The 18383-nt window shown below is 46.5% G+C and overlaps 1 protein-coding gene across 1 annotated transcript in view; it reads left to right on the top strand.

Moving 5' to 3' along the window:
* alg13 (ALG13 UDP-N-acetylglucosaminyltransferase subunit) overlaps positions 1–18383 on the top strand; it is a 141183-nt gene that overhangs the window by 109756 nt on the left and 13044 nt on the right. Inside the window, exons 21-22 of the mRNA XM_038776124.1 lie at positions 945–980; positions 4567–4622. Of these exons, the coding sequence (XP_038632052.1) occupies positions 945–980; positions 4567–4622 (92 nt within the window). The remainder of the gene's footprint in view (positions 1–944; positions 981–4566; positions 4623–18383) is intronic.

The following is an 18383-nucleotide window of genomic DNA, read 5'->3' on the forward strand; positions in this document are numbered from 1 at the left end:
TTCTGGCTGAAGATTGTTGCGAATGCCTTTTGTACAAATGTGTTGGGCTCCTCCAACATTGATGGAGCCTCTTCCTCCAGTGAATTCTTTAATTGCCCACCACCATTCACAGCTAAATGTGAGACTGCAGAGCTTAGATCTGATGCATTTGTTGTGGAATTGCTAGGCTCTGTCTATTACTTTCTGCTTATGCTGTTTGGCACATGGGTATCCTGTGTTATAGCTTCACCAGGTTGGTGCCTCATTTTTCGATACTGATGTTGCTCCTGGCATACCATCCAGCACTCTTCTTTGAACCAGGCGTGTTCCCCTGACTCGGTGGTAATGGTAGAGTGGGGGATATGCTGGGCCATGAGGTTGAGTATTATTCTGCTTTGATGATGACCCACAGCGCCTCATGGATGCCCAGTCTTGAGTTGCTAGACCTGTTGAAAGTCTGTCCCATTTAACACAATGGTTGTGCTGTCATGCAACCTCAATGTGAAGACTTTGTCTCTGCAAGAACTGCCCAGTGGTCACTTCTACCGATACAGTCGATCAACAGTTCCATCTGCAACAGGCAGGTTGGTGAGGATGAGGTCAAGTATGTTCTATCCACTTAACAGTTTCATATGGCTTCCTGGGTGCAATGTTGTATATAGAAAGATTAATTAAGCCTACTGAGTGAAAAGTAGTGATGGTTGTCCTAGTAATTTGGTTCTGAATTTTATTCATGGTTTCTTTGTACTTTAAGATGTGGTAACCCTTTAATTTTGAAGCAGTTAATTTTTTGCGTGTAGATTGTTCAAATATTTTAAAATGCTCGGTAGCTTCACTAAGTAAAAGTGCTGGTTTGGAAAGTTTGATCCTTATTAACATGGCTTCTTGCCGATGGCTGCTTTTTCTTGTTGAGTTCCACATAAATTTCCATCTTCAGAAAGTTTGACTGCTATTTCTGTTCTCAGGAGAATATCACGAAGACTTCATGTATGCAGCAACAGGTAGGTATGGTACACAGTGCTAGGGATTGTCGTGAATTTACAGCAATTTTAATGAAACTTCAGTAAATTCTATGAGTAAAGGTTCTCATCTGTAGGGTCCTAGAAGAGGTTTTATGACGTTGTTCTGAGTTTTATTTTCTCTGGAAATGAGCAGTGATGGCAAGGCCATATTTATCATTCACCTCTCACGCCTATAGATTTGGTAGTGATTGTTCTGCTCTTAAATGGGGAAATTCCAGCATGTTGACTGGCGATGTATGACTCAAGTCAAGATGGTTTGTGACTGAGGGGCATTAGAATTGATGATTTCCAGATATTTATGCTCTTTTGTTGATGTGCACTATGCAAGCTCATTTTACACGTAGAACTGGTGATGACATTATGCATGTAAACGTATCAGTTTTTTTGACCAGGGCACAAATCATGCGAACGTTCAGCCTTGATGCATTGGGCATCTTCAGGTAACTGGTGACTGCTTCGTCAACTCCCTTGAGTCTTTACTGATGGTGAAAAGGCTTTAACAAGTCAGGACATAAATCATTCATTGCAGAGCATCCAGATTTTGTCCTCTTTTGTAGCCACAGTTTTCAGGTGACTGGTTCAGTTCATAATCTTGCCGGTAATCGCCCTTCCTCCTCTCCCTCCTACCATCCATATGCAGCTCCTGACTGCTGAGCAGACAGTTATGAGGAGATGTAGAGCATGACGAAATTAGCAAACGTGACGCCACTGTTTAAAAAAGGAGGTAGGCAGAAAGCAGGAAATTATAGGCCCGTGAGCTTAACTTCGGTAATAGGGAAGATGCTGGAATCTATATCAAGGAAGAAATTGCGAGGCATCTGGACAGAAATTGTCCCATTGGGCAGACGCAGCATGGGTTCGTAAAAGGCAGGTCATGCCTAACTAATTTAGTGGAACTTTTTGAGGACATTGCCAGTGCAGTAGATAACGGGGAGCCGATGGATGTGGTATATCTGGATTTCCAGAACGCCTTTGACAAGGTGCCACACAAAAGGTTGCTGCATAAGATAAAGATGCATGGCATTAAGGGTAAAGTAGTAGCATGGATAGAGGATTGGTTAATTAATAGAAAGCAAAGAGTTGGGATAAATGGGTGTTTCTCTGGTTGGCAATCAGTAGCTAGTGGTGTCCCTCAGGGATCCGTGTTGGGCCCACAATTGTTCACAATTTACATAGATGATTTGGAGTTGGGGACCAAGGGCAATGTGTCCAAGTTTGCAGATGACACTAAGATGAGTGGTAAAGCGAAAAGTGCAGAGGATACTGGAAGTCTGCAGAGGGATTTGGATAGGTTAAGTGAATGGGCTCGGGTCTGGCAGATGGAATACAATGTTGACAAATGTGAGGTTATCCATTTTGGTAGGAATAACAGCAAACGGGATTGTTATTTAAACAATAAAATATTAAAGTATGCCGCTGTTCAGAGAGACTTGGGTGTGCTAGTGCATGAGTCACAGAAGGTTGGTTTACAAGTGCAACAGGTGATTAAGAAGGCAAATGGAATTTTGTCCTTCATTGCTAGAGGGATGGAGTTTAAGACTAGGGAGGTTATGTTGCAATTGTATACGGTGTTAGTGCGGCCACACCTGGAGTATTGTGTTCAGTTTTGGTCTCCTTACTTGAGAAAGGACGTACTGGCGCTGGAGGGTGTGCAGAGGAGATTCACTAGGTTAATCCCAGAGCTGAAGGGGCTGGATTATGAGGAGAGGTTGAGTAGACTGGGACTGTACTCGTTGGAATTTAGAAGGATGAGGGGGGATCTTATAGAAACATTTAAAATTATGAAGGGAATAGATAGGATAGATGCGGGCAGGTTGTTTCCACTGGCGGGTGATAGCAGAACTAGGGGGCATAGCCTCAAAATAAGGGGAAGTAGATTTAGGACTGAGTTTAGGAGGAACTTCTTCACCCAAAGGGTTGTGAATCTATGGAATTCCTTGCCCAGTGAAGCAGTTGAGGCTCCTTCATTACATGTTTTTAAGGTAAAGATAGATAGTTTTTTGAAGAATAAAGGGATTAAGGGTTATGGTGTTCGGGCCGGAAAGTGGAGCTGAGTCCACAAAAGATCAGCCATGATCTAATTGAATGGCGGAGCAGGCTCGAGGGGCCAGATGGCCTACTCCTGCTCCTAGTTCTTATGTTCTTATGACACTTTTGATAGCTCCTTTAAAGAGGCCAGTAGAGGTACGAATGCACTGAGGCTCTAAGATATGAGGGAGCTTGGTGACTTTTTTTTCAACTTTCCCTGGTGTATTCCTTACTCCTCCTCTACAAATATATCGCAGTACATTTTTTTGGCATTTCCAAGCAACCAGAACACATAGGTAGGAAACCGAATTCTACCAATCGGCTCATGTGCTCATTCGTCAAGAAATGTTCCACGGAGATTTGAAGATTTAAAATCCGATGGAGTTTGAAACCAACTCCGTGCTCAGGGAATTTACTCAGGATGCTCAAGTCCTCTTTGGTCTTATCTATCAGCATGTATATCATATCATGAGTTAAATGTGTCCAGAATACACTTGATTTGCTTTAAGAATGTGTGGGTATGCATTTGTATATTGCCTTTACTTCCCAACGGAGCATTTTAAAACTATTGACATTTTACTCTGTTTAGTGAAGCCTCCTATTGAATTCATGGTAAGAATGTTGGGATATTGCAAACTGTCAAAAAGATATTTTGTAAAATGTACCCAATGGTTTAAGTGAAATTGGTTTCTGGAGTTCTAATTTAGTTTAATCATGCTGATTGCTTGATCTGTGTGTAAGATATTCATCATTAAATACTATGTGACAGCTTAAATTTAGCATCCAGCTAATAGGAATTAATATGATGCATTCATAGGAAGTTTAGAGGGATTCTGAATTCATGTTATTTTTTTTATTCGTTCATGAGATGTGGGCGTCGCAGTGTGTGCAACATTTATTGCCCATTCCTAATTGCCCTCAAGGCGGCAGTAAGAGTCAACCACCCAGTGTGGATCTGGAGTCACATGTATGTCAGACCAGGCAGATTTCCTTCCCTGAAGGACATTTGCGAACCAGATGGGTTTTTACGACACATAACGATGTGAACCGTGTCCCCAGAGCGTTATTCTGGGTCTCTGGTTTACTAGTCCAGTGACAATATCAGTATGTCACCACCTCCCCTTCATCTGCTGGAATATTGAACATTTCACCAGCATTGATTTTGCATTAAAGGAACCTGTATCTTTTCCTTGTTGATACAATTCCTGGATTTAAACAAAAACATTGGTGACTATGTCCGTTCTCGCATCAACTACACGTTCTAAATTCAAGCACTTGGACATCAAGGTTGTTGTAATTTTCAGTTGTTGGTGTATATACTGAGAATTTATCCCAAACCATCCAGGGTTTGAATATTTGTGACCTGCATTTTAATTGTATGGGAATTTTAAATTTTATTTTTAGGCCAAATAATGCAGTTGCATTTTTAAGAAGACAATATTTTGGGGGATATTTGGCATTTCTGTGATTATTGAAAGTATAATTGGTTCTTTGCCTTGCTGGTTTCCAGAAATGCATAACTTCAATTCTTCCACAGATTCGGGATATACAGATCCAACAGTGTATAGTACAGCAGAGTCTACAGCGAACCTAGTAAGTATACTTCAATTAACAATTTTACTTTTAAGGTAGTCTTTTTAAAAATAAAACCCGAGGGCTGGATTCTCCATCCCGCCGCGCCACATTTCTGTTTCAGCACGCTGGCAGAATGCTCCGTTACACTGGCTGGTCAATGGGGTTTTCCGTTGTGGGGCAGCCCCACGCCATTGGGAGCTCCCGGGCTGCTGGCAAAATGGGGCATCCCGCCGGTGGAGAATCCAGCCACATGTTTTTGAATACAGAGCTAAATTAACATAAAACTACATTTTAAAGTTACATGCCCAATGAACCAAATAACCAACTCAACACTTGTGGTGTTTCAGTTTTGATGACCGTGTATGATGGCATGGAATTCAAAATGTACAAGTCAATTTTCCATTATGTGTACTTATTCAAATTGTATCTTCCTTTAAGTAGCAAATACGTCATCATTGCATGTTAATATTACTGTCTGTTTAATACGCATTCCCCGAGTAGACTGCCTTAGAAATATTTACATACATAGATCAGATATGCATAGAAGATAGGAGCAGGAGACGACCTTTTGGCCCTCCAAGCCTACTCCGTCATACGTCACAATCATGGGCTGATCATCCAACTCGAGCCTAATCCTGCTTTCTCCCCATAGCCTTTTGATCCCATTCCCCCCAAGTGCTATATCCAGCCACCTCTTGAATATATTCAAAGTTTTGGCATCAACTACTTCCTGTGGTAATGAATTCCACAGGCTCAATACTCTGTGTGAAGAAATGTCTCCTTATCTCTGTCTGAAATGGTTTACCCTGAAATGGTTTACTCTGAATCCTCAGACTGTGACCCCTGGTTCTGGACACACCCATCATTGGTAACATCTTCTCTGCATCTACCCTGTCTAGTCCTGTTAAAACTCCAGCGAGAACAATCCCAACCTAGTCAATCTCTCCTCAATATGACAGTCCTGCCATCCCTGGAATCAGTCTGGTAAACCTTCACTGCACTCCCTCGAGAGCAAGAACATCCTTCCTCCGAGAAGGAGACCAAAACTGCACACAATACTCAAGTGTGGTTTCACCAAGGCCCTGTACAATTGCAGCAACACATCCCTGCTTCTATACTCGCAACCTCGTGCAATGAAGGCAAACATACCATTAGCCTTCTTTACCGTCTGCTGCACCTGCATGCTTACCTTCAGTGACACTCTCCTCTCCCAATTTACAACGATTCAGGTAGTAATCTGTCTTCCTGTTTTTGCTTCCAAAGTGAATAACCTCACTATCCAAATTTACACTGCATATGCTATTGATTTTCCCACTCGCCCAACCTGTCCCGATCTTGGTGCAGGATCCCTGTATCCTCGTCACAATTCACCCTCCCACCTCATCCAAATTATATTGTGAATAACTGGGGTCCCAGCACCGATCCCTGTGGTACCCCACTAGTTACTGCCTGCCAGTTTGAAAAGGACCCATAATCCCTACTCTTTTTGTTTCCTCTCTACCAACCAGTGTTCTATTCATCTCAATACATTTGTCCCAATCCCATGTGCTTTAATTTTGCACAATAATCTCTTATGCGGGACTTTGTCAAATGCCTTCTGAATGTCCAAATATACCACATCAACTGGCTCCCCCTTGTCAACTTTACTGGTTACCTCCTTCAAAGAATTCCAACAGATTTGTCAAGATTGATTTTCGCTTCATAAATCCATGCTGACTGACTGATCCTGCCACTGCTTTCTAAATGTTGGACTATAAAGTTCTTGATAATGGATTCAAACATTTTCCCCACTACGGATAGCATCTTGTACCGTCAAGAACCACCAATCATAGATGATAATTTTCCTCCATGTTAAGACATTAAGTGGGGCCGTAATTGGCAAATAACTTCAAATGTGTGCATGTAAGGTGGTGGATTTTGTTAGGAAGGCTGTGAGGCAGCTTATCTGCATGGATAATCATCTAAATGGAGTAGAGGAGCAAAGGGACCTAGGGGTACAGATTTATAAAGCATTAAAAGTAGTGATGCTTATTAATAAGGCTATCTTTAAAGCAAACCAAACAGTGGAAGTCTACTTCCCTGACGCTACTTTTTCACCCACTGCTTATAATCCTTATCGCCCTGAAACAAAAATGGCTGTCTTGTCTTGCCTATAATATATCCTGAACATTCACATACTCTGATGTAGAATAATCCAAACATCCACAATCCTTTGTGTGATGAAATTTCTCCTAGTCTTCAAGATCAACTCTTAGGCTGTGCTGTGCCCCACCCTGAGTTGCCCAGCCCAAAGAAACCACCACCTACCCTGTCAAACCCCTTCAGAATCTTGCATTTCAATGGAATCATCTCTCAATCTTCTACGCTCCACAGAGAGTATTGATGCAATCTGCTCAGCCTTTCTTATAAAGCAATCCTCTCACCCCAGTGAACCTGCAATGTATTGCCTCCAAAGTAAATATCTCCTTTAATTCTGGGGAGAATAGATGCATACAGTACTCCAGGAATGGTGTCTCTAAAGTCCCACACGATTGGAGAAAGACATCCTTATACTTGTGCCCCATTAAAGGCCAACACATGTTTTTTTCCAATTGCTTGCTATTTACATCCTCAAAAATCTTAAGCCCAGAACACTCTGGATTCCTACCTGCTTCAACTTTGCACTGGGGCGGCAGAGCCTTGGTCGGGAAGCCAGCCCTTGACCAATTGAGACCGCAAAGTGGCCATTCAAGGGCCATTTCCCATCTAGCCTCCATTGTAGTCTGGCGGGTGAATGACTGACAGCTCGGAAGGGTGGAGGGGAACACAGAAATAAAAAGGGGTTTACCTCTGGAGGGCAGCCCCCTCCTGACTGGGGATGCCCTCCCCATAAGGCTCGGTGATCTCTGAATCTCCCTCACCTCCTGCCCAGACCCCGATCGCTCCCCTCACTTCCCTACCTTAGGACAGCTGACAATTAGTATCTCTTCAGGCCATTGCAGCACTGCTCCTGGAGAGCTGCGGGCCAATATTGTTGGAGCATAAAATGTATGTGGGGTTCTTGAAGTTGGCTGGGATGTGGTCCCCACCGATTCTTTGGAATTCAGGCCTAATAAGTTTGTCAAACACTATTTCCATTTTATACAATCATGTTGACTCTGACTGTACATCGGCTTTAAATAACTTCCTTAATAATAGACACTGAGAAAATGTAACTTTCAAGCTAACTGGCCAGTTTCTGCCTGATTTTCCCCTTGAATAAAGGTGTTAGATTTTCTGACTGGGACCGTTTTTTTTTGAACCTAGGGAATTTTTGAAAATCGTAACTATACTGCTATACATCTTTTTGAACCCTAGAATGTTAGGTGATCAGGCCCTGGGGATTTTTTTTGAAATTAGCAAGGGTAACCAAAAATTGATTTATTAAAAAAACTATATATAATAGAAGCAAGAGTAAACTAGCCAGAAATGACCACAGCTAAACTGAATATTAGTCCTTAAGAGGACAGGAAAAATGGTAGAATGAAGAAATAGCAGGGATATTGAACAAATACTTGCATTAGTAAAAGACACACATTGCATAGCAGAAATAGAAGATAGCCAAGGGTCAGAAATAAAAATGTTAAATATCAGCACGGATAACATTTTGATGAGATTTAAGGGATTAAAACCTGACACCCCCTCGCATCACAGCCTGAAGGAAGCCGCATGTGATTTAAAACTTCCACTTTTATTTTGAGTTTTATTGGGAGTGAAACAATCCTAATCTTCAGGCGTACTACTGTTATTTGCAACATGATGGAACCATCAATTCTATGGACACGTGCTTGTAGGATTAGAATAGCGGTTTTAATATACTTGCAACAGAGCCAGCCTGTTCGCCGTTGAACTTTCGATGAACTGGCCGGCTGGCTCTGTGGCACGGATCTTTATACAGCAGCTCCAGGGGGAGGAGTTCTGGGCGGAGCCAAGGGGGGAGCCCAGTACAAACTCTCGAGTACTCCCAGAGCTACTCCCCCTGGTGGTCAGGTAGTGCAACTGCACTTACAATATCAGTACATATATACAATGGGAACATAGTGGCATTGGTGACTTATAATACCGTGTGATGTGAAAAAATCAAGTCCGGCGGGGGGGTGGCTCACAGTTAGTCTGTCCGGTGGACGAATTGTTCGTTGCGATCTGCGGAGCACCGGGGTTGCAGCCTCTTGCGGTGGCTGGGTGGGTGTTGAGAGCTGGGGTATGATGGCAGACTCCGGGGCGGGTCTCGTCCAAACTTCATACACCTCTGGCTCGACCGGAGACTGGGGGCGGGCTGGTGCTGGTGCGTGGAACAGGTGGGGCGAGCTTGCGGGATCGGGGGTGCGAGGGGGCGGCAGCATAGGGAACGGGGTAAGGGTTTCCTCAGTGGGAGTAGCGGGGGGGCTGGATCCAGTGGGTGCCAGGTCCCGAAGGGATACTGTGTCCTGGCGACCGTCCGGGAACTCCACAAATGTGTACTGGGGGTTGGAATGGAGGCGGCGCACCTTTTCAACAAGGGGGTCGGTTTTGTGCACCCTGACATGCTTCCTCAGGAGCACCGGGCCTGGTGTCCTCAGCCACGCTGGAAGTATGACCCCGGTGGTAGTGCCCCTAGAAAAAATGAAGAGCCGCTCGTGAGGGGTTTGATTGGTCGCTGTACAGAGGAGGGATCTAATTGCGTGGAGCGCGTCTGAGAGGACTTCTTGCCATTGGGAGACTTGGATTTTTCCAGACCGGAGGGTCAGTAGGACGGTCTTCCAGACCGTCGCGTTCTCCCCCTCCACCTGCCCGTTCCCCCTGGGGTTATAGCTGGTAGTCCTGCTCGAGGCGATGCCCTTGTCGAGCAGGTACTGACGCAGCTCGTCGCTCATAAAGGACGAACCCCGGTCGCTGTGCACATAGCTGGGGAAACCAAACGGGGTGAAGACACTATGCAGGGCCCTAATGACTGTGTGGGAGGTCATGTCGGGGCACGGGATGGCAAAAGGGAATTGGGAGAACTCGTCTATGATGTTGAGGAAATAAATGTTCTTGTTAGTGGAGGGGAGTGGCCCTTTGAAATCGATCGCAAGGTGTTCAAAGGGCCTAGAAGCCTTGACCAGGTGGGCCCTGTCTGGTCTATAGAAGTGTGGTTTGCACTCTGCACAGATTGGGCAGTCCCTGGTGACCGCTTTTACCACCTCATTGGAGAAAGGCAGGTTTCAGGCTCTGATGTAGTGGGCGAGCCGGGTGACCCCTGAATGGCAACGTGGATGGCTTTCAGACGGCTGATCTGCGCGCTGGCGCATGTCCTGCGGGATAGGGCATCCGAGGGCTCGTTGAGCTTCCCCGGTCGATATTTAATATCGTAACTATAGGTGGAGAGTTCGATCCTCCACCGAAGGATTTTATCGCTTTTTATTTTGCCCCTTTGCGAGTTGTCAAACATAAAGGCAACCGATCGTTGGTCGGTGATGAGGGTGAACCTCCTACCTGTGAGGTAGTGCCTCCAGTGATGAACAGCCTCCACGATGGCTTGTGCTTCCTTCTCGACTGAGGAGTGTCGGAGTTCTGAAGCTGATATGGTACGGGAGAAAAATGCAACGGGCCTCCCTGCCTGATTTAAAGTGGCTGCGAGAGCTACCTCTGAGGCGCCGCTCTCAACCTGAAAGGGAGTGGATTCATCCACCGCCCGCATGGCTGCTTTGGCGATGTCCTCCTTGATGCAGCTGAAGGCCTGGCGCGCCTCGGCTGACGGGAGAAATCGTGTGGCCTTAAAGAGTGGGCGGGGTTTGGCCGCATATTGAGGGCGTAGTATGAGAAGAACCCCAAGCACCGTTTGAGGGCCTGGGGGCAATGAGGGAGGGGGAGTTCTAAGAGGGGGTGCATACGGTCCGGGTCTGGGCCCAGGACTCCGTTCTCCACGACGTAGCCGAGGATGGCCAGTCTGTGCGGAAAACGCATTTCTCCTTGTTATGAGAGGTTTAATTTCTGTGCCATTTGGAGAAAACGGTGGAGGTTGCCGTCGTGGTCCTGCTGGTCATAGCCGCAGATGGTGACATTGTCCAGATACGGAAACGTGGCCCGCAGCCCGTACTGGTCTACCATTCGGTCCATTGCTCGTTGGAACACCGAAACCCCGTTAGTGACGCCGAACGGAACCCGGAGGAAATGGAAGAGGCGGCCATTGGCCTTGAACGCCGTGTAGTGGCGGTCCTCCGGGCGGATTGGGAGCTGGTGGTATGCAGACTTCAGATCCACCGTGGAAATTGGCCGATATTGGGTGATCTGGTTAACCATGTCTGCAATTCTGGGGAGGGGATACGCGTCCAGGAGCGTAAAGCAATTTATGGTCTGACAATAGTCGACGACTGTGCAAAATTTTTCCCCGGTCTTGACGACCACCACCTGAGCTCCGCAGGGACTATTACTAGCCTCTATGATCCCCTCACTGAGCAGCTGCCGGACCTCCGATTGGATAAAGACCCTATCCTGTAGGCTGTATCGCCTGCTGCGAGTAGCTACTGGTTTGCAATCTGGAGTGAGATTGGCGAAGAGAGGGGGTGGGAGATGCGTGGCTAGGCTGCAGATAGTGAGTGGGGGCAGTGGCCTGCTGAAGCTGAGGGTGAGGCTCTTGAGGTTGCACTGGAAATCCAGGCCTAATAAGAGTGGCGCGCAGAGGTCGGGCAGGACATAAAGTTTAAATTTTGAATAACTAGCACCTTGAATTGTGAGCGTAGCGACGGTGCGTCCTTGGATTTGGACTGAGTGGGAGCCCGAAGTGAGGGCGATAGTTTGGCTCACAGGAAAAATAGGAAGCAAACAGCGTCTTCCCAGCTCTGGGTGTATGAAGCTCTCGGTGCTCGCGGAGTCAAAGAGGCATGGCGTGCTGTACCCGTTGATCTGGACCTCCGCCATCGAACTTCGTAGGTGCTGGGGGTGGGATTGATCCAGGGTGACCGCGTTGAGTTGCGGGCTGCGTGATGGGTGCCCGGGAAGGTCTTAGTCTTCCGAGTGGGCGTCCGGTCGAGTAGATGCCGGTACGTTCTGGCGAGCTTGATGCAGGATCGCTGCGCTGAGTTGCGGGCCGCGTGATGAGTACCCGGGGAAGTCGTAGTCTTCTGATGAGCTATCTGAGCATGGAGATGCAGATGGGGCCTGTGGATCTCAACGTGGTGAGCGGCGAGGAAGATGGCATCCAAGATGGCAGCCCCAATGAGCCGCACATGGCCGGCCGCATGGTGGGGTTTGCCAAGGTGGCGGCCCCCATGGATCGCACGTGGCGGGAGGGGGCGGAGTCGGGGCATAGGCCGCAGCGTTTCGGGCCCTGGGAGCGATTTGTTCTCTCTACTGGGGAGTTAGAATCTGGGGCCCTTTTCGCGAGGCACACTCTGGCATAGTGGCCTTTCTTCCTGCAGCTGCTGCAGGTCGCAGTTCGGGCTGGGCAGTGCTGCTGCGGGTGCTGGCTTTGGCCACAGAAATGGCTGGCTGGGGCAGCAGAGTGACTGGCTGGGGCTGCAGAGTAACTGGCTTTGGCAGCGCGGTAGCTGGGTGGCCGTGCGGCACAGGCCTGTGGGAGTTGTTGGTCAGGGGCCCACGATGAGGTCGCGGGGTCTGCGGGAATCGAGGTGAGGCTGCGGAAGGAGACTTCCATAATGGTAGCAGCCTCCAAAGTAGTATCTTAAGTCCTGGGCCCCCTTTTCTAGCAGTCTTTGGCGCACATAGTTTGATCTAAGGCCCGCTACGAAAACGTCCCGCACAGCAAGCTCCCTATGTTTAGCCGCGGTAACGGCCTGATAATTACAGTCATTAAAAGAGATTGTTCAGTTCACGTACAAACTCGGCTAGCGTTTCTGTAGGCCGCTGACGGCGAGTCGTAAACACGTGGCGTGCATAAACCTCGTTAATGGGCCTAACGTACATTTTGTCCAATATCGCCAGCGCTGCGGTGTAAGAACCGGCCGGATTTAGCTGTGTGAAGATTCTGTGGCTTACCCTCGCGTGCAGTAGGCTGAGCTTTTGTTCCTCCGTTGTTTCAGCAGTGCTGGCTTCTGCCAGGTAGGCCTTAAAACATCTCAGCCAGTGGGAGAAAATTTCTTTAGCCTCTGCATCCTGCGGGTCGAGTTCTAGGCGTCCGGGCTTGAGGGCTGCTTCCATGATTTACTTTGACTGTTTCGTAAGTATATTAAATTGATGGAACCATCAATTCTACGGACACGTGCTTGTAGGATTAGAATAGCGGTTTTATTATACTTACAACAGAGCTAGCCTGTTTGCCGTTGAACCTTCGATGAACTGGCTGGCTGGCTCTGTGGCACGGATCTTTATACAGCAGCTCCAGGGGGGAGGAGTTCTGGGCGGAGCCAAGGGGGGAGCCCAGTACAAACTCTCGAGTACTCCCAGAGCTACTCCCCCTGGTGGTCAGGTAGTACAACTGCACTTACAATATCAGTACATATATACAATGGGAACAGAGTGACATTGGTAACTTATAATACCGTGTGAATCTCATTCACCACACAACAGTATAGCCTGTGCTTTAAATCTAATACCATCCCTAACTTTCTCTGATAGCCCAAGGTAACTTACTGAGTTTTTGCTTTTAATAGTTTGTTGAACATTTTAAATTGTTTCTTTAAATGTTTCCTGCTGTTTATTTACTGCCTTATCTTTAGTCTTATCAGATTTTTCCTCCAACTTTATAATTGACTATGTTTAAGATTTATGTTTGCAACTGGAGTTTGGTGCTCTCGAAATTGATGTGGAATTCAATTGCACTATCATTTTTCCCCAGATCTTTTATTGTGTGACTACAAAATAATACACAAAACTAAAGCTAAAGTAGATTTATCCCTAGTTCATTCCACATTATGTTGTTCTAGTAAATTTATTGCAGAAGCATTCTACAAATGCCAGATGACCTTTCCCAATTTGATTTTTTTTGGTTTATTTGACTATTAAAACATTTAATGAGTCTTTACTCTATGCTCTCTCCAACGTATAACTATTGTAAGCAGGGGCTGAAGGCTACTCCAGCTGACACTTTCTGACCCTTGTTACAAAATCTCCAGATGTACTGGTTCTGTACCAACATCCTTTCTTGCTATTGTCATCCTTACTAGAGGCCAACTCCTCTTGCTTTCTATCTGTCTTTCAATGTTGTGTGGTCTTTAAATTTTTTCACCAACCTTAGTCACCTCGTAACCATGTCTTTGTGACCATGGGCAGGATTCTCAGTTTGGAAGACTGTTCTCCTGCTGGAGCTGAAACGCACCTGACTAGGAAGCGATTCCTAATCTGTGCAAATGTTTGCATGGTGAGGATTGCGACGGATTCCCTTTTTTAAAAAAAAAAGAGACACCCCCTTCCTGGAAAGAAAATCAGTCAGTTGGCTTTAAACCCCCTCAGATCTTTGATCTGCAAGCATTCATTCATTTCCCCATGATATTAATTTTACTAGGCTGTGATTGACAGCTTCCACCCGTCTGCCAGCATTGTTCCATTCCTCTCCCTTTATGGTTGGGTAACCTTTTGAAATGGTCAGCTGTGAAACTAACAGCATTTAACTCTGGAGTGGCCCAGGAGTGAACCGCTGCAGTCCATGTGCTGGAGGTACACCCACAGTGCTGTCAGGAAGGGAGTTCCAGGATTTTGACCCAGCGACATTGAAGGAATGCAGATTATGATTCCACGTCAGGATGTTGTGAGGCTTGGAGGGGAACCTGCAAGTCATGGTGCTCCCATGCATCTGCTACTCTTGTCCTTCTAGGTGGTAGAGGCCGCAAGTTGGTTTGGAAATTTCTGCTGAAAGATCCTTGGTGAATTGCTGCAATGCTCCTTGTAGATGTACACAATGCTACCACTAAACGTCAGTGGTGGAGAAAGAGGATGTTGAAGGCGGTGGATGGGGTGTCAATCAAGTGGGATGGTGTGAAGCTTCTTGAATATTGTTGGAGATGCAATCATCCATGCAAATGGAGAATAGTCCATCTCACTCCTGCCTTATAACTGGTGGATAGACTTTGAGGAGTTAGTCCCTGCAGCATTTAAAGCCTGTGACCTGCTCTTGAAGCTACAGTACTTACATGGCTGGCCCAGTTCATTTTTTTGTCAATAGTAGCCTCCCAGGATGTTGATTCAGCAAAAGTAATGCCATGGGGAGATGGTTGGATTCTTTTGTTGGAGATGGTCAGTTCCTGACACTGAGTGGCAGCCCAAGCCTGAATGCTGTGCAGGTCTTGCTTTGGTATCCAAGGGGCCTGAATGGTACTGAACATTGTGCAATCATCAGCGAACTTCTGACTTTGATGGAGGGAAAGCCATTAATGAAGCAGCTGAAGATGTTTGGACCTAGGACACTACCCTGAGGAGCTGCTGCAGTGATGTCCTGAGACTGAGATGATTGACCTCCCACAACCACAGCCATTTTCCTTTGTGCCAAGTATGACTCCGGCCTTGATTCCCATAACTTCAGTTTTGGTAGGGCTCCTTGATGCCCTTCAAATGCAACCTTGATGTCAAGGGCAATTATTCAACTTGCTCTTATTTAGCTCTTTAGTCCTGGCATTGGCCTTTTTAAGATTTTGAAAGGATCTGACAGGATATTTATAGAGAGAACATTTCTACCGTTGAAAGTCCAAAATGGAAGTCAGAAATATAAGCTAGTCTGTAGCAAATACAATTTTAAAAACAATCGAGAGAAATTTCTTTGCCCAGAGCATGGTGTAAATGTGAAATGTGCTGCCACAAGGAGTAGAGGTCACAGCATAGATTTGCTTAAGAGGAAGCTGGATAAGCACCGAATAGAAGGATCGCCTGGTAGGATGAGATGGGGTGGGAGGACGCTCATGTAGACAGTGAAGGCCAGCAAGATGCCGTTCTTTCTTGACTGTTTTTGTGAATCAAAATCAAAATCTGAATAAACTTGTCACTCATGCTAACATGTTTATTATTTTAATTCATTCTTCAATTCTGACCAGGCATGAAACAGCCATGCCAAAATCTGAGACGTGCACCACCCTGTCTACTATTTTCCATCAACTTTAGTGAATTTTTGTCATTTGGAGAATGGAACTGTTTGACAGTATATGATGCATTCCATGCAGACACACATTACATATGGAAAACAAACTGCCAGGAAAAATGCTGCTTTGTTCCTGATTCATCTACCAATGGGAACAGATTTTCCTTATCTACTCTGTCCAGATCCCTCTGTCATCCAGACCGACACGTTAGCTCTCTTCTCTCTCCACAGATGCTGTCAGACCTGCTGTGACTGTCCAGTATTTTCTGTTTTTGTTTTAGATTCCAGCATCCGCAGTAATTTTCTTTTATCTCCTGTCAACCTTCTCTCCTCCAAGGCAAACAGTCCTTACTTCGCCATCATTTAAGTGCAGGGAAAGGAGTGAAATGTTTCCAAATTCTTTTTTGTGTACTTTGTACATTTAATATCCAAAAAATAGTTTGCACTTTAAACTGTATGGTGAATGGGTGAAACATAGACATTTATGCCTCGTAGTTTTAGGTCTTGCATAATATCAAACCTTTCACCTATGTGGTATTGTCTCAAAAAAGAAAATATTTATTTGAAAAAGTTGCTTAAGTTGAAGGCGGTAACTCAGTTTTGGGATTCTGATCTTTGTGAACTGCTGAACTTGGGTTTAAAATGATTAGGCTACTATTTTTTTTAAATTTACCCCCCCACCAACAAACCGTAAACGGTAACGAATACAATGTCAATCCCCCTACCAACAACAAAGATCCCATCCTCCCACCACCCCCCAAACAACGTCCCACCTGACAATATAATCAGCAAATAAAACAAAACCCCCCAAAGAGGAAAAAAAGAAAAAGGAATCCGGAATTGCCCCTGGTCACCGTTGGCACATGTAGTCCAACCCCCCCCCCCCTAATATTCAATGCCATCGAATCCCCAAAAAGAGTACCATGAATGGCACCCATGAATTGTAGGACCCCCCCCCAACCCTACCTCCCAGACTCCTCCCCTCCACTTCCTCTTGTAAACTCCTCCCACCAACCTCGGTTCCTTCTCCCAACTTTTCACCCCAGCTAGACTCACCTTAACCTGTTCTACCAGGCTGCGATGGCCGCAGCCCCTCCCCCCACCTCACTCCTGTTCACTGGCCAGTGATGCGACCATCAATTCACTCGGAGACTCGATTCGAAGTAAACAGTGGTTTTAATCAGCTTACAACTTTGCCTGCCTGCTACTGGCACATTACTGAAGGCAGTCCCGCAGGTCAGCTGCTCTTGTACGTCCTATAAGGGGCGGAGTCCATACATGCTCCACATCTCCCCCTGTGGGTGAAGCCACACAGTGGCCCATAGATGGAGCCTACAGGGTTAATGGCATGGCATAATGCAACACAGTATACTGGTGAATTAAAAGTGCTTATACATTCACCACAACCAGCTTAAACCGGCCAGTGTGGAGGCCCCTGCCCGTGACTTCTCTTTCCTCCTCCTCCTCTTTCTCCCCCCCCACCGCCCGGGCTCGGTCCCGGTCCCAGGGAAGCCAAGAAATCCTCTTTAGCACACAACCCCAGCATACACACCCAAGCACCAAAGAACTATCATTGCAAATGAGAAGTCCCTTGTCCAAATATACAGCATCGACTCATTTAGTACATACACCAACACACAGTGAAACAATAAAGTCACATGAGGCTACATCGTTACACGACCCGCTCTCAGTCCTATTTCTCAATTCTGCCACAGTCCTTCTGCCTTCGCAAACTCTTCCGCCGTCCCAAAATAAAAGTCCTTGGATTTGTAGGTCACCCTCAACTTAGCTGGATATACTAGGCCGCACTGCACCTTGCTGATGTACAGTGCCTTCTTCACCCGGCTGAAGGCAGCCCGTCTCTTCGCCAGCTCCACCGTAAAGTCCTGGTATATGCGTATACCAGCTCTAGCCCACTGCACCACCCGCTTCTGCTTTGCCCAGCACAGGACTTTCTCCTTCACGCTATACCTACGGAAACACACAGTTACTACTCTTGGCGGCTCACTCGCCTTTGGTATAGGCCTTCACGACCGATGAGCCCAATCCAGTTCATATCGTGAGGGATCGTCCCCCTCCCCCAATAGCTCTGCCAACATTGTGGCAAAATACTCTGTCGGCCTCGGGCCTTCCACCCCCTTGGGCAGACCCACGATGCTCAGATTCTGTAGCCTGGATCTGTTTTCCAGGTCTTCCATTTTGGCTCGCAGACCCTTGTTGGTCACTGTCACCTTCTGCAACTTCCCTATCAAGGTGAGTTGATCACTGTGCTGCGATAATACCTCTTCCACTTCAGTGTCTCACCTTGCTCCCGCACCTCCATTGCTGCGCTTGATACCGGTGCCCTTACAGGGGCAATCGCCTCCTCAACCAGGACTTTCAATACCGCCCCCACCTCCTTATTCATCGCTTCCATGTGCTTTGTGAACTTTTTCTCAAGTTCCACAACTATCACTTCGGTCATTTCTTCTGCTGTGAGCGATGCGGCCTACCCTGGTGCTCCAGCCTCCGCTTTCCTTACAGTTCCTGCTGACTTTTCCACTCACCGGCAGATTTTCATTAACCCCCTTTTTCATGGCTGTTTTTTTTCCAAGCTTGGACATTTCCCCTCCCTGTGCCTTCTTACAGCTTTTTCATCCTCCGTTGCCCCAGGGACCGGGAGTTAAAACCCCAAAATTTCTATTCCCAAGGGGAGCCCTCCAGTGTGCGGCTGCCTTCCGCCCGTCGTCACGGGAAGTCCAGGCTACTACTTTTAACAGTTCATTGCCGCAATACAT

The sequence above is a fragment of the Scyliorhinus canicula genome, chromosome 17 (assembly GCF_902713615.1).
Source record: "Scyliorhinus canicula chromosome 17, sScyCan1.1, whole genome shotgun sequence".
NCBI lineage: Eukaryota > Metazoa > Chordata > Chondrichthyes > Carcharhiniformes > Scyliorhinidae > Scyliorhinus > Scyliorhinus canicula.